Source organism: Panulirus ornatus, chromosome 62, assembly GCF_036320965.1.
Source record: "Panulirus ornatus isolate Po-2019 chromosome 62, ASM3632096v1, whole genome shotgun sequence".
Lineage (NCBI taxonomy): Eukaryota > Metazoa > Arthropoda > Malacostraca > Decapoda > Palinuridae > Panulirus > Panulirus ornatus.
In genome coordinates, this window is record NC_092285.1 from 1520869 (window position 1) to 1543335 (window position 22467).

The 22467-nt window shown below is 40.1% G+C and overlaps 1 protein-coding gene across 2 annotated transcripts in view; it reads left to right on the top strand.

The window, feature by feature from the left end:
• The first annotated feature begins 2048 nt into the window (after positions 1-2048).
• smo (smoothened, frizzled class receptor) overlaps positions 2049-22467 on the top strand; it is an 82221-nt gene continuing 61802 nt past the window's right edge. The window contains exons 1-5 of one of the 2 annotated variants that reach the window (XM_071656111.1): positions 2049-2157; positions 8945-9263; positions 9720-9845; positions 10229-10351; positions 15909-16010. In XM_071656111.1, the coding sequence (XP_071512212.1) occupies positions 8949-9263; positions 9720-9845; positions 10229-10351; positions 15909-16010 (666 nt within the window). In that variant the 5' untranslated portion in view covers positions 2049-2157; positions 8945-8948. Of the gene's footprint in view, positions 2252-8944; positions 9264-9719; positions 9846-10228; positions 10352-15908; positions 16011-22467 lie in introns of both variants that reach the window. The other variant, XM_071656110.1, reaches the window with a different exon arrangement.

Consider the following 22467-nt stretch of genomic DNA (forward strand, 5'->3'; position numbering starts at 1 on the left):
AAATAATAATTCAGGCATATTAGTCCTGCAAGGTATTTTTTTCTACCTGTTTCCCGCTCGGCGTGTTGCTTTGCTACCCCTTATTCTACTGCTTTTAAGGGGACAGCAACCTTGCTAGGACCTAAGGTTCGTTTAGTGTGTATTATCTACGTAGGAGAAAGAACCTAAATTTGGTTATTAACTATTAAACTAATCAATTTATGGACACAGGCAAATTTGAGCCATATGGGCCTATATCTGCTCGCTCCTGCTGAGGGAAGAGAACGGCGAAATAACTGTGTTCAATTATACAATCATTTATCTCCATCACTGCTCCTCTTCACTCTAAATTCGGACCAGGACAACAGTTTATACCAGGGAAGTAGTAACCTGGTAAGATAAAGGTTAACAAAAACGTAATCCCTACCTTATATATCTCCTTCTAAATCTTATGTTTTTCCAACTACTAAATTTCAACCTTGCAACCATGTAATCGCTGTGATCATAACCATATCCTCTGCTCTGAGCGAAAATTCCACATATTGAACATCATACCTAATAGCTGAGGCTGTTGTAAACATGCCGAAATCAATTGTCTTAAGGACAGGTATTTCATGTCTCCAGGGCTCTGCCGTAGTACGAAGTCCTGCTTGCATATCTGGAGTGGCTCTTCCTCCACCCGTCTTTCTTCAATCATTCCACTCAATCCTTCTTGATGTTGCTTCTCTCTCTCTCTCTCTCTCTCTCTCTCTCTCTCTCTCTCTCTCTCTCTCTCTCTCTCTCTCTCTCTTTCTACAGGTATTGTTTCGGCCACCGCTCCAGTGAGCTCTCTATGTTCCAGTAAGGCCTGGGCTCACAGCACGAGTCTGGCTGCTGCTTCCTGTACGTTAGGTGTAGAGACCAGCCACACGAGGAGTGACCTTTGTACTTCCTCCATCTTTCCATGAACTGGGCAAGCTGCTGCGTCACATGACGACTGTGTGGCCCTTGGCAACTGAAGCGTGGGCTGTTTTGATAACTGCTTCTCTCCCTGCACCTCGAAACATTGGAACTCTTTACCCTATAATGTCTTTCCCAATAGCTATGACCTGGCACATCCTAAAAGTCAGGTTTTTCCACTTCCTCCAAAATTAGTAAATACTTTCCAATACCTCTTGTTTTTCCCTGTCATTAACCTCTCTGTATTTCAATTAAGGCCCCACCTTGATGTGGACTTGTGTCCATGACTGGAGCTTCCAACGTCAAAAAAAAAAAAATCAAATAAAAATTGAACTAAGCGAAAAAAAAAGTGGAAGAAGGCACTCGGTAACTCTGGCCAACTCATGTATGTTTTCAGTAGCAACTATAATCAAAATAACTTTATATCCAACCGAGTTGTTGTGTAACGATTCGCTATAGCTTAAGCTTGGCACAAGTGCTCGTCAGTGACAGCCTGTCTGAGGTGTGTCATTACTGGCGTACAGGTAAAGTGTGCACAGCAGGCGTGACCATGTGTAGTGGGGGTGTAGTGGTCTATTGTGGCTGTGTGTGTGTAGCATATGATGAATTCCCTCATCCCAAAGAAAATCATATTCATGGCATAACCATGATATCTTCATTATTCATGAATGTAATACTTAACAATGAGACATGAAGAAATCCTTCACGCTTAAGTGTAGTTGCAAAGATAAACGCAATGGTAGCTGTAGTCAATTAGTAAATGTATTAATAGCTTATAATAAAAATCGATATATCTGTCATTTTGAGTATAGTTTTAGGCTTGAGGATGACATATTTTTAATAAAATTTAGAGAAACTCGGAATAGAGAAGTGTCTCCTTCCGTTTTCTTTAATGTTCCCCCCAAATTCCCCCCCAATAATGCGGGTGGTAAACAACGATGAAATTAAATGCCCGAACTTTGGCTTCGTACTTATTATACTATCAAAAAATAGTCTAAAAATCCTTTCTTACCATTTCTTTCTTAAGAATAGTATATGTTAATGATAAAGAGATAAAATAATCATTTCCTTATTGTAATAAGGTAGAAATACAATGTATAACAAGCGTAGTCATGAGTCAGGACGACGCATTCAAACTCTAAACACGGCGATGTGTGTGGTCCGCTTCTCAGTCAAAAAGAAATCTGAGTCATATTTCTCGCCAGCGACTATGTGAAGCTTCAAGTACATTAACAGTAGGTAAATCTCACGGAAGGAAGCTAGAAATTGAATATAAGGCACTGTCACAGTGGGTTATGAGGGAGAAACCCCAGAGAAAGGTGTTCCCACGCAGGTATGTTAGGATGAGCCAGTGTTGAAAGAGGTGGACGTGGAATGGCACTTCCTTGGTGAGGCCGTGTCACAGGTTTGGTGAGAAGTATTCCTTTATGTGTCATTCTAAGGGATCCATTACGATTCACACATACTTTTTAATTCATACTTTTGAACTGAGATTTGTGTTTAATTTATTCTAAGGTTCAACCAACATAGACCTATGTATGTATGCTTTATTCTAAGGTTCAACCAACATAGACCTATGTACGTATGTTTTAAAGATAAGATGCTTCTTTTTGGAGGGAATATTTCTAAATTACTGGAAAGGAAATCCTCACAATATATATTCATTAATGTGATGCTTCTCTCTCAAGCAGTTCTGTCATTCGTCATAGTTTTGTGTCAGAATCTGGGATTGAATATATATGGCAAAATACCTGTTTAGTGTTCATATATACATATTTTACTGAGTATAGCACATATTATATATACTTATAACTGGTATGGTCTTTTTAGTTCCTTCCAAATGATTGACGTTTTCATATAAAAAAGATGGACAAGATACAAAACAGAGTGATTTTATAATGATTATAAACTAATATTAAAGACCTGAGTCCTCTTACTACCACCAGAGTAGAGGAATCAAAATCTAGTTATATTTACCATCATGATCATTAAACATCTAACTTATTCCACAGAAACTAACTCACTTGTCACTTAAAAACCTTTGAATTTGACATTATTTGACTGTCAATGGATGATTATTTCATCAAAACCAATATACATGCCAGTGTTCTGTTGCAGTTTGGGTTAGGATAGAATTTTTTTTAGTAAACTTTTGTGCTTAATATTTATTCATCAGCCAGTTGACCAGAACTCACATGGCAGGGGTTAATGGTTGTTTCTAAAAATTACTTGGTTAGTAACTCTCTCTCTCTCTCTCTCTCTCTCTCTCTCTCTCTCTCTCTCTCTCTCTCTCTAAGGGCCAAATATTTGTAATTTTTTTAATTCACTTACAAAAAAGTTTAGCATGTGCTGACTGTGTCTGATCATATGTTCCCTGTTGTTCTCATATATATATATATATATATATATATATATATATATATATATATATATATATATATATATATATATATACTTAGAAAAGCAAATAGATTTGTATGTAGCATTTATGGATCTGGAGAAGGCATATGATAGAGTTGATAGAGATGCTCTGTGGAAGGTATTAAGAATATATGGTGTGGGAGGAAAGTTGTTAGAAGCAGTGAAAAGTTTTTTATCGAGGATGTAAGGCATGTGTACGTGTAGGAAGAGAGGAAAGTGATTGGTTCTCAGTGAATGTAGGTTTGCGGCAGGGGTGTGTGATGTCTCCATGGTTGTTTAATTTGTTTATGGATGGGGTTGTTAGGAGGTAAATGCAAGAGTTTTGGAAAGAGGGGCAAGTATGAAGTCTGTTGGGGATGAGAGAGCTTGGGAAGTGAGTCAGTTGTTGTTCGCTGATGATACAGCGCTGGTGGCTGATTCATGTGAGAAACTGCAGAAGCTGGTGACTGAGTTTGGTAAAGTGTGTGGAAGAAGAAAGTTAAGAGTAAATGTGAATAAGAGCAAGGTTATTAGGTACAGTAGGGTTGAGGGTCAAGTCAATTGGGAGGTGAGTTTGAATGGAGAAAAACTGGAGGAAGTGAAGTGTTTTAGATATCTGGGAGTGGATCTGGCAGCGGATGGAACCATGGAAGCGGAAGTGGATCATAGGGTGGGGGAGGGGGCGAAAATTCTGGGGGCCTTGAAGAATGTGTGGAAGTCGAGAACATTATCTCGGAAAGCAAAAATGGGTATGTTTGAAGGAATAGTGGTTCCAACAATGTTGTATGGTTGCGAGGCGTGGGCTATGGATAGAGTTGTGCGCAGGAGGATGGATGTGCTGGAAATGAGATGTTTGAGGACAATGTGTGGTGTGAGGTGGTTTGATCGAGTGAGTAACGTAAGGGTAAGAGAGATGTGTGGAAATAAAAAGAGCGTGGTTGAGAGAGCAGAAGAGGGTGTTTTGAAGTGGTTTGGGCACATGGAGAGAATGAGTGAGGAAAGATTGACCAAGAGGATATATGTGTCGGAGGTGGAGGGAACGAGGAGAAGTGGGAGACCAAATTGGAGGTGGAAAGATGGAGTGAAAAAGATTTTGTGTGATCGGGGCCTGAACATGCAGGAGGGTGAAAGGAGGGCAAGGAATAGAGTGAACTGGAGCGATGTGGTATACCGGGGTTGACGTGCTGTCAGTGGATTGAATCAAGGCATGTGAAGCGTCTGGGGTAAACCATGGAAAGCTGTGTAGGTATGTATATTTGCGTGTGTGGACGTATGTATATACATGTGTATGGGGGGGGTTCTGCCATTTCTTTCGTCTGTTTCCTTGCGCTACCTCGCAAACGCAGGAGACAGCGACAAAGTATAATAAAAAAAATAAAAATAAAATATATATATATATATATATATATATTTTTTTTTTTTTATACTTTGTCGCTGTCTCCCGCGTTTGCGAGGTAGCGCAAGGAAACAGACGAAAGAAATGGCCCAACCCCCCCCCATACACATGTACATACACACGTCCACACACGCAAATATACATACCTACACAGCTTTCCTTGGTTTACCCCGGACGCTTCACATGCCTTGATTCAATCCACTGACAGCACGTCAACCCCTGTATACCACATCGCTCCAATTCCCTCTATTCCTTGCCCTCCTTTCACCCTCCTGCATGTGTGTAAAGGCGGGGAAGCATTTTATTCAGACCAATGTGGGAACTTCTTTGGGGGGTTTTATAACATGAAATGGGGCTTTTGGGCCCATTTTTTCATATTTTTCTAAAATTACTTAAAGACTTGCTATATAATTCTGTTTTTTTATTTCACCATCAGGTAAGACCTTGCTGGGGCCTTGCATGTTCTAAATGAAATCAATAAACCTTTTACAGTAAATGAAAAAGACACTAAATATGACCTTGGCCTATATTCCCCATGAAATGGGTCTTCGAGTTTAAAATATGAATTTATAGTAGCAGAAATGAAACAAATGGTTAAAGAAAAACAAAGTATGCTAATATAGAATATCCTTAACACAATAAGTTTTAAATAATGCTTTAGTAAAACAGACAACATGTAACTCATTGTAGAAAAGCATTAAATGTACCGCCACCATTTCAAACCAATCACAGGAACAACGTATATCAAACCACCTGACTTACTCCCATTGTAGCTAGCATGAAATTGTCCAAGAATAACCCAACTGTCTATCAAACAATCTGCAAGATATACAACATAAGGAGCAATTTTCCAGAGGCAATGCATGTACAGATCAGTGACATTTTTGTCTTGGAAGTGTTCATAAGTCTGCATGTTTAATTCCCCTCCTGTATATCAAATTTGTCAACTTCAGATCATCTAAGAGGTTAGTTCCATTGTGATTAATAATAATTCTAGGAAGCACATCAATGACACCTCTTACTTCCCAGTTATCATAAAAACCCTTGACAGTTTCAAGTTTCAACACTCAAACAGGAACTCTCTTACGATTAATGTTTTGATGTTTTGGCACATGCACTCTGAAAATAAGTTCTGGAGGATGGAGAGCTGAGCAAAAGTTTTGGGATACATGTAGGTGTAAGGAAGGGCTGTGTGATCACCATGGCTTTCTAATATATATCTATATATGGATGGAGTGATAAGAGAGATGAAAGCAAGACTAGGGAAAAGGGATCCAGAGATGGAGTGTGGCAGAGATATGGTGGTTAGTCATTTGCCGAGAGTGAAGAGGTGTTGCAGAAGGTTGTGAATGTGTTTTATGATATGTGTAAGCATAAGCAATTGAAGGTAAATGCAAGTTAAAGTAAATTTGGAAAGATAGCATTAGAGTGAAAGTATAGATTTTGTAAAACGATATACAGTGAAAGAAGAAAGTGTACAAAATTTTGCTGTGGATATGGGGGGAAAAGACAGGAAGAAGTGTCAGAATTTAAGTATCTAAGAGCTGTCTTGGGTAAGTGTGGTGATATGGAAGGAGAGATAAGGGAGAGAGCAGTACAGGGTAAAAAAGTCTTTGGGCCACTTAATAGAATAATGAAGGGTAGAGGAGTAAGTGGAGTGAAGAGAGGATTAAGGGACAGCATATTCCTCCCAACCCTGACCTATGCAGCCAAAACATGGACATGGAATGAGTCACAGAGGTCAAGAATCCAGGCTGTGGAAATGAGCTATTTCAGAAGAGCATTTGGTATGACTAGATGGAATGAAGAAAGAAATGAGAGGCTTTATGAGAGATGTGGTAAGGCAGGGAATGCAAAGGAAGTGAATTGTGGAGTGGAAGAATGGGTGAAATGTAATACTTTAAGGTGGTTTGAGCATGTGGAAAGGATGCAAGACTGGGAGTTTACAAGGAGAGTGCATGATAGTACAATGTAACTGGTTGGTGTGAGTGGAGAACTGCCTGTGATATGGGCAAATAGGGTGGAGGAATGCTGGAGGGAGAGCAATAGTGGCAGAATGTGTGGAATGGTTTATATGACAGAGGCATGTAAGGACAGGGATAAGTGGAGACTCTTTTGCCATGGACACCCCTTAATAGGACTTCCCAGAGGGAACTGGAGTCAGAGACATAGATAGACAGATAGTGCCATTTCACAAAATTCTTCACCCATTCAACTCAAGGCATATTGTTCTTGAGTTTGTAGAATATCACAGCCAGTCTTGTCAATGAAGGATTTTACAAAAAGCTACAACTCCATTTAATCAAAGGCACAGCCATAATCCCCAAAAAGGGCAGCATTCTGCTCTGGGCTTTGCGAGGAATAGTTCTGAGGTGACTGCACAAAGTTCAACTCACCGACAACACTTCTGAGGGAACATCCACCTCAAGAAAGATGCAGCGTGGTCTAAGGTGATGCTGTGTGTAAGTCCTCGGACATGGACACCCCCGACCTAGTTTATGTTTTTTTAACCATTATTCAAACCTGGCACAAAGAAACAATTACTTAAAAAAATAGGAAATGAATGAATGATATGACACAGTACCTACTAGGCCCATTTACCTCACACAAAGTGGGCCTAGTAGCCCCATGGGTTCAATTTAAACCCTTAACTGGTAGACAAAATGTAAATGTAATTGATGGCTACCTTACTATATTTGTAGTTTATGCACCAAAAATTAGTTATATAGCTACTTTCCTTCATGATGCAATAATGTTATTTCCCATAGTCCAGAAAATAAAGATTTTTGAAAAAAATACTTAAATGAAAATTATGCTGCTGCAAATTATTAAAATGTTAAGAAGCCCATTATTTTCTAAGAAATATAAAGATTCAAATGCATATCAGAAAACATAAAAGAAATATTTCTTCATTTTGATGTAAAAATCAACTACCTTAGGATGGGCCCCAATACCCCTTGATTGATCGAATTACCCAATTCTACAGTATCCACTGTTTGGAAGTCTCAATCTCTTGTAATCTGACTTGATATCACAGAACTTTGATTACTTAGAGCATTTCTGAAAGCTATTATAGACTTTACAAGGATGTCATTGTATTGACCTAAATGCTAAACTCAGAAACGTGAGTCTTAACTGGTGTACGAGATGTATCAGATCAAAATTGTTCCAAAAACGTCAGATGCTATTACATTAAAAATTTTCTCCACACATTACTGTAAAATACAATATTAAAAACCTATAATGGATGTACAAGATGGAGCTGGACAAAGCCATCATATGTATGATGATATGATATGTATGATAGGTGTTATTTCTGCAGCAGGAGGTAGCTCTAGTTACTCTATGTGTCACAAATTGATATTATCACAGACATATTTTGAATTTTGTACATTATTATGCAAGCTTGGACTCTACTCTTCAGATACCCAAACATGGAAATTTGTCTCTAAGCAACTTCTTTACCATCAACCTCAAATAAAGAAGTATCTTCTTGTCTTTATGCTCCTTCATTACCCTGAACCTCAACTGGAGAAGTATCTTCTCATTTCTTGGCCTTTTCAAAATATTCATTTTGACTGTTGACCATATACAGTACTAATTCATAAAGGCTGAACATTTTATAAGTATGGCCATCACTCTAAGAATAAGTCTGTGGTAAAGACCCACTCATATGCAAGATATCAAAGCCTTTGATAATCTTGATCTATCAATCTACTTCAGATTTGGTTCGTCTGATTTTACTCATAGTAATGTATGCAAATTCATGGGTAAACATTTTATCTTGAATGAGGCGAAGTACTTTGTCTTCAACAGGATTGTTGATGTACAGAACAATCTTCCAATTAAGAGTGGTTGATAACAGTACTACATACATTTAAGAGCTGATCATAAATATTTCCCTTCAAAACCATGACTTACATTATTTGCATCTCCTTAGTCATAGAGAGAATTTGCAAATTATTCTCTCTGACTTTTACCTAACTTTTACTAATATCTGTATACCTAACTTTTTACTAATCTGTGAGTTTCTGATACCTTCTACTATCACAAACAGCCTCAAAAGGACTCAGTGGTCTGTAGCTGTTTCAATTCCTTTGTATCATATATGCAAAAGAAAGCAGTTGGGACCCTAATCATTTTAGTTTTCTCTATGTAAGTTATATTATATACAAACCTTAGAGATCTAACCTTGATTTTTAATGGTTACTGTTACTTTGTGTTTTGCAGGATCATGGGTTTACCTGCAGCGAGTATTTTTCTTCTGGTTGTGAGTGCAGGGATTACATGGACTGAAGATGAAATCAACAATAATACCACACCTCACGCAAACCTCACTTGGGCTGATGGTGTTTCATCCACTACTGCCACCATAACAGATGAGCCTAGAACAACTCAGGCTAGGCTAGCCACAACTTCAGCTCCAGCCACAAGAGTTTCATCAACTGTTAACAGCATAGTGGATGTTGTGAATCCAAGATTTTCCTTGGATTCATTTCCATTTTCTCGAGATGGAAGTTTCACTGCCAATTTTAACGAAAGTCAAAGTGTAAGCACAGTCATTTGATGGATGAAAATGATATCATGACATTTTATAATGTTTGTTTATTGCAGATTAATTATTTTTCAAAGAAGTAAAATAATCTGTTTACTGCCGATTCATTATATCATTTTTCAAAGAAGCAGAATACATTAAGTTGTTGCCTTTTATTCCCAGCCATGAGAACCAGGTATGATCCTGAGGTTGATCATTGTTAACTGATAGTTGAAATTATTGCAACCTATTCACTTTTTCTGCTAGGGCGAAGGACTAGATTAACCAGTCTTGACTAATGAAAGCCACTCCACATAGTGGAAAATTGTGATCAGATGCTACCTGTATGTAAAATGTACTATAACTGAGTTGTAATTATGTACTTAAGTGATTTTGTTGTTTGGTTTTTCCTGAGAAAAAAAAAGATTTATTATGCTGCTCAGAGAGAAACTTTATGAGGATGCATTACAGGTTGATCAGTGTCATCAGAATGCTCATTGTGAACACCTGGAGGAGACAACTTGTCTGGGAGTACAGCTCCCATACATACATACATCTCTGGCACTCACTGACTTACCAAACCAGCAGACCGCCAGGGTAAGATTATGTGTTTGCCTTTGATGTAATGATAATTATATAACAGATTTTGTGTTCTAGTGCACTGAACATCTCAAATGTAGAATAAGAATAATTTTCCTCACTAACGGGCAGAGCCCCATGAGCATTGGAGAGGGCATTTGCTTGTAGGACTTTAAAAACGGTTGCATCCCCAGCACAAGGATAACAAGGATACACATCTAATGTTATATTGAATTTTGATGTGTATGCTGACTAAAGTGACTATCTTTGCAATGGTTTTTAAGTCTTTGCTTATTACATATAGATGAATGTAGGAGTCAACTTTCTGCTTACTAGTTTTGAGTTCAAGCGATCAAATATAATCTTACTGTTAAAACTGATAATATTATTTATCTTTGTAGGAGCATTTGGAATTATGGTCTGCACTGCGTAATATCCCAAGATGCTGGGCTGTGGTACAGCCCTTACTTTGTGCTATCTTTTTTCCACGGTGTGACAACAACTCATTGGAGCTACCTTCACAAGTGAGTTTTGTCATTTAATTTCATTGCCAAATAATGCTAGATTTTTTATGTGCCAATATCAAGTGATAGTTACACATAAATAGTTAGTGGCATGTGAAATTTCATAGCATGTGGCATACTGGTACAGCGAAAACCTATCAGAGCTAAAAAATTAAAGTAAAGAATACATAACCAAGAATTTTCCTAATATATTTACTTATATTAAAAGTCATTCTAAAATGTTTTCTGACTACAGCATGCTGAGTTGAATGTTTGCATTGTACATGATATTAGGAATGAAAGAAGTAACCAGTTGGACACTGCCTTAAAACTAACTATATCATTATTATGTCCTATCTATCTATCTATCTATCTTTGACATTTGTTCCCTTTGGGAACTCTCACCAAGGGGGGGGCCATGGCAAAAGAATATTCACTTATTCCTGTACTTACATGCCTACCTTGCATGCACTATTCTACACATTCTTCCACCATTTTTCTCCCTTAATATTCTTCAACTAAATTTCCCCATGTGGTGGTCTTCCTTTCACACCAACCCATTTAATTTTACTATCATAAACCCATTTTGTAAACTCCTAATCTTGCATTCTTTCCACATGTCCAAACCACCTCAAAGTGTTATGTTTCACCCACTCTGCCACTGCACAGTTCATTTCCTTTGCATTCCTTGTCATACCACATCTCATACACCTCTTCATTTCTTTCTTCGTTCCATCTACTCATGGCACATATTCCTCTTAAATAGCTTATTTCCACAGCCTGGATTCTTGACCTCTGTGACTCATTACATATCCATGTTTTGGCTGCATAGGTCAGGGTTGGGAGGACTACGCTGTCCCTTAATCGTCTCTTCACTTCTATACTTACACCTCTACCCCTCATTATTCTGTTAAGGGATCCACTGACTTCTACCCTGCACTGCTTTCTCCCTTATCTTTCCTTCCATATCACCAAACAAACCCAAGGCAGCTCCTAAATACTTAAGTTTTCTGACCTCTTCCAATCTTTCCCGACCCCATATCCAATACACAGTTAAGTACTTTCTTCTTTCACTCTTTATGGTTAAGCAAAATCTATACTTTCACTCTGTTTCCTTTCAAACACATCACTTTAGTTTTACTTGCATTTACCCTCAAATGCCTATGCTTACACACATCATAAAACACAAAACCTGCAATTCCTCTTTACTCTCAGCAAAGAACACAGTATCATCTGCAAACAGGTTTGCCGCTAGCCACCATACTTCAACACCACACTCCATCTCTGCACCCCCTTCCAAGCTTTGATTTAATTTCCAACTCCATGCATATGTACAAATATATATATATTTTTCTTTTCTTTTTTGCTTTGTCGCTGTCTCCCGCGTTTGCGAGGTAGCGCAAGGAAACAGACGAAAGAAATGGCCCAACCCACCCCCATACACATGTATATACATACGTCCACACACGCAAATATACATACCTACACAGCTTTCCATGGTTTACCCCAGACGCTTCACATGCCCTGATTCAATCCACTGACGTGCTAGCACGTCAACCCCGGTATACCACATCGATCCAATTCACTCTATTCCTTGCCCTCCTTTCACCCTCCTGCATGTTCAGGCCCCGATCACACAAAATCTTTTTCACTCCATCTTTCCACCTCCAATTTGGTCTCCCACTTCTCCTCGTTCCCTCCACCTCCGACACATATATCCTCTTGGTCAATATTTCCTCACTCATTCTCTCCATGTGCCCAAACCATTTCAAAACACCCTCTTCTGCTCTCTCAACCACGCTCTTTTTATTTCCACACATCTCTCTTACCCTTACGTTACTTACTCGATCAAACCACCTCACACCACACATTGTCCTCAAACATCTCATTTCCAGCACATCCATCCTCCTGCGCACAACTCTATCCATAGCCCACGCCTCGCAACCATACAACATTGTTGGAACCACTATTCCTTCAAACATACCCATTTTTGCTTTCCGAGATAATGTTCTCGACTTCCACACATTCTTCAAGGCTCCCAGGATTTTCGCCCCCTTCCCCGCCCTATGATCCACTTCCGCTTCCATGGTTCCATCCGCTGCCAGATCCACTCCCAGATATCTAAAACACTTTACTTCCTCCAGTTTTTCTCCATTCAAACTTACCTCCCAATTGACTTGACCCTCAACCCTACTGTACCTAATAACCTTGCTCTTATTCACATTTACTCTTAACTTTCTTCTTTCACACACTTTACCAAACTCAGTCACCAGCTTCTGCAGTTTCTCACATGAATCAGCCACCAGCGCTGTATCATCAGCGAACAACAACTGACTCACTTCCCAGACTCTCTCATCCCCAACAGACTTCATACTTGCCCCTCTTTCCAAAACTCTTGCATTCACCTCCCTAACAACCCCATCCATAAACAAATTAAACAACCATGGAGACATCACACACCCCTGCCGCAAACCTACATTCACTGAGAACCAATCACTTTCCTCTCTTCCTACACGTACACATGCCTTACATGCTCAATAAAAACTTTTCACTGCTTCTAACAACTTGCCTCCCACACCATATATTCTTAATACCTTCCACAGAGCATCTCTATCAACTCTATCATATGCCTTCTCCAGATCCATAAATGCTACATACAAATCCATTTGCTTTTCTAAGTATTTCTCACATACATTCTTCAAAGCAAACACCTGATCCACACATCCTCTACCACTTCTGAAACCACACTGCTCTTCCCCAATCTGATGCTCTGTACATGCCTTCACCCTCTCAATCAATACCCTCCCATATAATTTACCAGGAATACTCTACAAACTTATACCTCTGTAATTTGAGCACTCACTCTTATCCCCGTTGCCTTTGTACAATGGCACTATGCACGCATTCCGCCAATCCTCAGGCACCTCACCATGAGTCATACATACATTAAATAACCTAACCAACCAGTCAATAATACAGTCACCCCCTTTTTTAATAAATATATATATCAAAAACTGGAGGAAGTGAAGTGTTTTAGATATCTGGGAGTGGATCTGGCAGCGGATGGAACCATGGAAGCAGAAGTGGATCATAGGGTGGGGGAGGGGGCGAAAATTCTGGGGGCCTTGAAGAATGTGTGGAAGTCGAGAACATTATCTCGGAAAGCAAAAATGGGTATGTTTGAAGGAATAGTGGTTCCAACAATGTTGTATGGGTGCGAGGCGTGGGCTATGGATAGAGTTGTGCGCAGGAGGATGGATGTGCTGGAAATGAGATGTTTGAGGACAATGTGTGGTGTGAGGTGGTTTGATCGAGTGAGTAACGTAAGGGTAAGAGAGATGTGTGGCAATAAAAAGAGCGTGGTTGAGAGAGCAGAAGAGGGTGTTTTGAAGTGGTTTGGGCACATGGAGAGGATGAGTGAGGAAAGATTGACCAAGAGGATATATGTGTCGGAGGTGGAGGGAGCAAGGAGAAGAGGGAGACCAAATTGGAGGTGGAAAGATGGAGTGAAAAAGATTTTGTGTGATCGGGGCCTGAACATGCAGGAGGGTGAAAGGAGGGCAAGGAATAGAGTGAATTGGAGCGATGTGGTATACCGGGGTTGACGTGCTGTCAGTGGATTGAATCAAGGCATGTGAAGCGTCTGGGGTAAACCATGGAAAGCTGTGTAGGTATGTATATTTGCGTGTGTGGACGTATGTATATACATGTGTATGGGGGGGGGTTGGGCCATTTCTTTCGTCTGTTTCCTTGCGCTACCTCGCAAACGCGGGAGACAGCGACAAAGTATAAAAAAAAAAAAAAAAAATATATCAAAAAGCCTTGATGACATCACAGAGCCCTGCCTCACACCCACATGTATACCAAAACTTTCACTCAACTCTCCATCCACTCACATGTGGATTTGCTGTTCTATAGAAGCTTTTCACACCATTCAGCAGTTGTCCCCCTAACCCATAAATTCTTAACACATCCCATTAAGCATTCCACTTGACTCCGTCTTACTCTTCCTCCTGATCACATTAAAAGCTGCATACAACTTCTTGCCTTTTGCTAGTAACTTTTCCATAGTCATCTTTACTACAAAAATCAATTCCACACATCCCCTACCTTTCCTAAAGCCCCCTTGCTCCTCACTTATTCTGCATTCAGTCACTTTCATCACTCTGTCAATTAACACTTTTGCATACACTTTTCCTGGCATATTTAATAGACATATTCCCTTATAATTACTAAATACATCCTTAGCACCTTTTTCCTTTGAAAAAAGGAACAATAAAAGCTTTCATTCAACCCTCAGGCACAACCTTCATTTTCTATACTAAAGTAGATGTCATATGCATCCTTTCAATCACACTTTCTCCTCAATATTCCATCATTTCAGCCATAATCTCATACATTCCAGTGCCTTTCTTACCTTCAGCCTCATTACCCCCTTTACTTGTGTCTTCTTCCTTCCATCCTCCATACCCTTGCATGTAACAACTTCTGCTTCACTTTCTCCCACATTCATCAGTTCTTCAAAATACTCTTTCCATCTTCTATATACTTTCTCCTTTTGATTCAGCAACTCCCCTTTCTTACTTCTCACATTAAAGTTTCCACTCATACATCCACCTCTTTCCTTTTTCACCTCCTTCTGGTACAATATTTTATTTTTCCTAAATTTTCTTCCAAAATCTTCATCTACTCTTTCTTTGCTTTTCTCTATCAGCTTCTTAACACTCTGCATACACATCTTATATTCCTCCCTCCTCCTTTGCTGAACTTCCACTGGTACATTCCTTTCAAGCAATCTACAATATGCCTTTTTCATCCCTTACTCAGCATTTCTAATCTCTTCCATCCACCATACACTTCCCTTTTTTTTCTGTATCTCATGACCTTGTATCCAACCACTAATTCTACTACCTTCAATGGTCTTTCTCTAAACATTTTAAACACCTCATTCGCACATGGCTACATCGCTACACTTAGTCCATCTGACCTTTTGGTCATCCTCCTTTCATACTTCTCCCTGTATTATTTCAGATTCATCTCCTCGCTAGCCAACACTTTTACCTCTCCATTCTTCCTTATATCATACCTCCACTTCTCCCTGATCCTCATCCCTATAAGAACCATGGAATAGTCAGTCTCCAAAGAATCCTCTCACAACTGTAGCATCTAGCATAGCCTTTCTCAGTCCTTTATCCACTGCCACATAGTCAGTCAAACCCCTTTTGCTCTTCTCTTCCATCATATCTCATTCATGTATACTTATGGATCATCTAGTGCTGAAGAAAGGTGTTTGCAAGGAATACACACCTCTCAGCACAGACATCCACAAGGTAACTGCCATTTTCATTTGCTCAGGCACTCCACATTTACCATCTTGCCAATTTAATCATATCTGCCTTTGCATTCATATCACCCCATACAACCACCTTTCTCTTGCTCTCAAAACCGTTTATACCATCATTCAAATTTCTCAAGAAATGCTTCATTTCATCCTTACCTTACATAGTCTTCATTATGTGCCAGCATGAAATAAATTAAATTGTTGATAGTGTTAGCCTTATGTATTTTCAATGTACAGGAAATGTGTGTCATTACTCGGGGTCCTTGCCGCTTGGTGGAGTATGAAAGAGGTTGGCCAGAGTTTTTGATATGTCGTGAGGATTATCCACATAAGTGTAAGGTAAGTTTGTGCTTGAAAATGGATTCAGTATTTTCTAGAAGCTTTCCATAATGTAAAATTTCCAGTAATTATTTCAAAATCTAGCAGCACTTTGAATTAAAAGTGAGAGGATCTAATGATCTGAGGGGGAATGTAAAGGTCTGACCATCATGAAACCCTCTTTTGCAGAGCCTTCTCTCTTTGTTTCAGGAAGATCAGAGCATATAAGTGAAATTTGCTGGAACTGAAGAATTATTTTTGTCCACATCCCTTGAATACCAGCAGATTCAGGCCCCTTGTCTCGTGGCTCCTGTAGAGGGCCACAAATTACATCGCACATATGCCAAAGGCCTAATTATATGCTAATCAGTTGGACATTGCCATTAGACTTAGACTCACACTAAGTAAACACTCTCACAAAGCAAGAGAATGATTGCAGAATCAGAGTGCAGTAAACTGGCATCCATGCCAGTTTAAGCAAATGCCCCTCAGTCCCCTTACCTATGTAATTCCTTGAAGGCCATAGGTCATCCTCTGATGAGTAAGGAAACTCTGCTGGTTATGGCACAGTTGCAGTTAATGCATACAATGAAATTTAAACATAAGTGTGTCCTAAGGATGGACTTGTATGTAGCATTCATGGATCTGGAAACGGCATATGATATGGTTGACAGAGATGCTTTGTGGAAGGTTTTAAGAGTATATGGTGTGGAAGGTAAGGTGCTACAAGCAGTGAAAAGTTTTTATCGAGGATGTAAGGCATGTGTACGTGTAGGAAGAGAGGAAAGTGATTGGTTCTCAGTGAATGTGGGTTTGCGGCAGGGGTGTGTGATGTCTCCATGGTTATTTAATTTGTTTATGGATAGGGTTGTAAGGGAGGTGAATGCAAGAGTTTTGGAAAGAGGGGCAAGAATGCAGTCTGTTGTGGATGAGAGAGCTTGGGAAGTGAGTCAGTTGTTGTTCGCTGATGATACAGCGCTGGTGGCTGATTCGGGTGAGAAACTGCAGAAGCTGGTGACTGAGTTTGGTAAAGTGTGTGAGAGAAGAAAGCTGAGAGTAAATGTGAATAAGAGCAAGGTTATTAGGTACAGTAGGGTTGAGGGATAAGTCAATTGGGAGGTAAGTCTGAATGGAGAAAGGCTGGAGGAAGTGAAGTGTTTTAGATATCTGGGAGTGGATTTGGCAGTGGATGGAACCATAGAAGCAGAGGTCAATCATAGGGTGGGGGAGGGGGCAAAAGTTCTGGGAGTGTTGAAAAAAGCGTGGAAGTCGAGAACATTATCTTAGAAAGCAAAAATTGGTATGTTTGAAGGAATAGTGGTTCCAACAATGTTATATGGTTGCGGGGCATGGGCTGTAGATAGAATTGTGTGGAGGAGGGTGGATGTGCTGGAAATGAGATGTTTGAGGACAATATGTGGTGTGAGGTGGTTTGATCAAGTAAGTAATGAAAGGGTAAGAGAGATGTGTGGTAATAAAAAGAGTGTGCATGAGAGAGCAGATGAGGGTATTTTGAAATGGTTTGGTCACATGGAGAGAGTGAGTGAGGAAAGATTGACAGAGAGGATATATGTGTCAGAGGTGGAGGGAACGAGGAGAAGTGGGAGACCAAATTGGAGGTAGAAAGATGGAGTGAAAAAGATTTTGAGTGATCAGGGCCTGAACATGCAGGAGGGTGAAAGGCATGCAAGGAATAGAGTGAATTGGAACAATGTGGTATACCGGGGTCAACACGCTGTCAATGGACTGAACCAGGGCATGTGAAGCGTCTGGGGTAAACCATGGAAAGTTCTGTGGGGACTGGATGTGGAAAGGGAGCTGTAGGTTTCGGTGCATTATACATGACAGCTAGAGACTGAATGTGAACGAATGTGGCCTTTGTTGTCTTTCCTCATGCTACCTCGCACACATGCAGGGGGAGGGGGCTTTCATTTTCATGTGTGGCGGGGTGGCGACAGGAATGAATAAGGGCAGACAGTATGAATTATGTACATGTGTATATATGTATATGTCTGTGTGTGTATATAAATGTATACATTGAGATGTGTAGGTATGTATATGTGCGTGTGTGGACGTGTATGTATATACATGTGTATGTGGGTGGGTTGGGCCATTCTTTCATCTGTTTCCTTGCGCTACCTCACTAACACAGGAGACAGCGACAAAGTGTAATAAATGTATATATATATATATATATATATATTCTTTTCTTTTTCTTTCAAACTATTCGCCATTTCCCACATTAGCGAGGTAGCGTTAAGAACAGAGGACTGGGCCTTTGAGGGAATATCCTCACTTGGCCCCCTTCTCTGTTCCTTCTTTTGGAAAATAAAAAAAAAATGAGAGGGGAGGATTTCCAGCCCCCCGCTCCCTCCCCTTTTAGTCACCTTCTATGACACACAGGGAATACGTGGGAAGTATTCTTTCTCCCCTATATATCCCTATATATCCCTGGGGATAGGGGAGAAAGAATACATCCATGCCCCACACAGGGAAAAAATGCAATTGAGTGGGAGATGTATAAAAGAAAGAGACAGGAGGTCAAGAGAAAGGTGCAAGAGGTGAAAAAAAGGGCAAATGAGAGTTGGGGTGAGAGAGTATCATTAAATTTTAGGGAGAATTCCCTGCGTGTCGTAGAAGGCGACTAAAAGGGAAGGGAGCGGGGGGCTGGAAATCCTCCTCTCTCTTTTTTTTTTTTTTTTTTTTTTTTTTTTTTTTTTTAATTTTCCAAAAGAAGGAACAGAGAAGAGGTCCTGGTGAGGATATTCCCTCAAAGGCCCAGTCCTCTGTTCTTAACGCTACCTCGCTATTGCGGGAAATAGCAAATAGTATGAAAAAAAAAAAAAAAAGATGTTCTGGAAGGAGGTAAATAAAGTGCGTAAGACAAGGGAGCAAATGGGAACTTCAGTGAAGGGCGCAAATGGGGAGGTGATAACGAGTAGTGGTGATGTGAGAAGGAGATGGAGTGAGTATTTTGAAGGTTTGTTGAATGTGTTTGATGATAGAGTGGCAGATATAGGGTGTTTTGGTCGGGGTGGTGTGCAAAGTGAGAGGGTTAGGGAAAATGATTTGGTAAACAGAGAAGAGGTAGTGAAAGCTTTGCGGAAGATGAAAGCCGGCAAGGCAGCAGGTTTGGATGGTATTGCAGTGGAATTTATTAAAAAAGGGGGTGACTGTATTATTGACTGGTTGGTAAGGTTATTTAATGTATGTATGACTCATGGTGAGGTGCCTGAGGATTGGGGGAATGCGTGCATAGTGCCATTGTACAAAGGCAAAGGGGATAAGAGTGAGTGCTCAAATTACAGAGGTATAAGTTTGTTGAGTATTCCTGGTAAATTATATGGGAGGGTATTGATTGAGAGGGTGAAGGCATGTACAGAGCATCAGATTGGGGAAAGAGCAGTGTGGTTTCAGAAGTAGTAGAGGATGTGTGGATCAGGTGTTTGCTTTGAAGAATGTATGTGAGAAATACTTAGAAAAGCAAATGGATTTGTATGTAGCATTTATGGATCTGGAGAAGGCATATGATAGAGTTGATAGAGATGCTCTGTGGAAGGTATTAAGAATATATGGTGTGGGAGGAAAGTTGTTAGAAGCAGTGAAAAGTTTTTATCGAGGATGTAAGGCATGTGTACGTGTAGGAAGAGAGGAAAGTGATTGGTTCTCAGTGAATGTAGGTTTGCGGCAGGGGGGTGTGATGTCTCCATGGTTGTTTAATTTGTTTATGGATGGGGTTGTTAGGGAGGTGAATGCAAGAGTTTTGGAAAGAGGGGCAAGTATGAAGTCTGTTGGGGATGAGAGAGCTTGGGAAGTGAGTCAGTTGTTGTTCGCTGATGATACAGCGCTGGTGGCTGATTCATGTGAGAAACTGCAGAAGCTGGTGACTGAGTTTGGTAAAGTGTGTGGAAGAATAAAGTTAAGAGTAAATGTGAATAAGAGCAAGGTTATTAGGTACAGTAGGGTTGAGGGTCAAGTCAATTGGGAGGTGAGTTTGAATGGAGAAAAACTGGAGGAAGTGAAGTGTTTTAGATATCTGGGAGTGGATGTGGCAGCGGATGGAAGCGGAAGTGGATCATAGGGTGGGGGAGGGGGCGAAAATCCTGGGGGCCTTGAAGAATGTGAGGAAGTCGAGAGCATTATCTCGGAAAGCAAAAATGGGTATGTTTGAAGGAATAGTGGTTCCAACAATGTTGTATGGTTGCGAGGCGTGGGCTATGGATAGAGTTGTGCGCAGGAGGATGGATGTGCTGGAAATGAGATGTTTGAGGACAATGTGTGGTGTGAGGTGGTTTGATCGAGTAAGTAACGTAAGGGTAAGAGAGATGTGTGGAAATAAAAAGAGCATGGTTGAGAGAGCAGAAGAGGGTGTTTTGAAATGGTTTGGGCACATGGAGAGAATGAGTGAGGAAAGATTGACCAAGAGGATATATGTGTCGGAGGTGGAGGGAACGAGGAGAAGAGGGAGACCAAATTGGAGGTGGAAAGATGGAGTGAAAAAGATTTTGTGTGATCGGGGCCTGAACATGCAGGAGGGTGAAAGGAGGGCAAGGAATAGAGTGAATTGGAGCGATGTGGTATACCGGGGTTGACGTGCTGTCAGTGGATTGAATCAAGGCATGTGAAGCGTCTGGGGTAAACCATGGAAAGCTGTGTAGGTATGTATATTTGCGTGTGTGGACGTATGTATATACATGTGTATGGGGTGGGTTGGGCCATTTCTTTCGTCTGTTTCCTTGCGCTACCTCGCAAATGCGGGAGACAGCGACAAAGCAAAAAAAAAAAAATATAATAAATAATATAATATAATAAATATAATAAATAAATAAATAATAAAAATAATATACATATATATATAGGAGGAGGGAGGGGGTTGTTATTTCATGTGTGGCGAGGTGGTGATGGGAATGAATAAAGGGTGACAGTTTTACAAGTTCAAGAAACAAAATTTGAAACAGGTAAATCAGTACTATCCAAGGCATCCACCAGACATTCTAAAAGTCAACTGGAACTTTTGTGAACAAGGACAACACATCAAAACTTACAAGTTTGAAATCAAAATTGACCTGGATATTATTAAACTTATTAACTAATTAAATCTACATTGTTCATGATATTAGACTTTGATATGTTATCAATTATTAAAGAAACTAACCATTTTGATAACCTACATGTGAGTGAGTCCACTGAACTAATTATGGGTCTTGCTGGATAGTTTGAGAAGTCCATACATATATGGCAATGTAGGGAACAGTGATGATTTTTTTTAATACTAAATCACATGCACCACTGTGACCTACTGCAACATGGATAACAGCATCATGTTGATTAACATGAAATACAGAGTTGACAGTGACTTAAAGTAATTTGTCATTAATTACTTGAGCCAAACTTTCCTCCAACTTCAGCATTATTGACATGATCCTTCATTTGTAGTTAGAACTAAATCTTATACTCTGCTCTCGTCATGAGTAGGCTTCTTAATGAATTGGATTAAGACATGAGCAAATTTAGGTACAGTCCATGCCTGGTGCTACTAGAAAGGGATTCCCCTCATTTAGATAATGGTATATTATAATCTACTTTGGTAGAATCTTGTTCAATACACATTTCTGCTAACTTCGTAAAATCTTTGTCTACTTTTGGTGTCTGCACGGGGGCCCATAAATTAGTCCTACTGTTATTTTCTTATGAAAGTTATCATTAATTTCTACAAAAATCAAGTTGACATTCTCAACAGCTAGAACATTTTTTACTATGGGAGTTTAATGAGCTATAACAAAGAGCAAGGCACCACTGCCTACATTGTTTCCCCTTTCCCTATTAAACAGAGTACCCTGGAATTGCATATTTGGCATGGAAAAATCTGTTTTGATATCTAAGCAAGATTCAGAAATGGCAGTCATATCATAAATTCCTTATAAAGCTGTTGTCTCTAACTATATTTTTTATCATTCATTTTATTTTGCTTTGTCGCTGTCTCCCACGTTTGCGAGGCAGCGCAAGGAGACAGACGAAAGAAATGGCCCAACCCACCCCCATACACATATATATACATGCACGTCCACACACGCAAATATACATACCCATACACCTCAGTGTACACATATATATACACATGCACACAATTCACACTGTCTGCCTTTATTCATTCCCATCGCCACCTCGCCACACATGGAAGAACCTCCCCCTCCCCCCTCATGTGTGCGAGGTAGCGCTAGGAAAGGACAACAAAGGCCCCATTCGTTCACACTCAGTCTCTAGCTGTCATGCAATAATGCCCTAAACCACAGCTCCCTTTCCACATCCAGGCCCCACACAACTTTCCATGGTTTATCCCAGACGCTTCACATGCCCTGGTTCAATCCACTGACAGCATGTCGACCCCAGTATACCACATCGATCCAATTCACTCTATTCCTTGCCCGCCTTTCACCCTCCTGCATGTTCAGGCCCCGATCACTCAAATCTTTTTCAC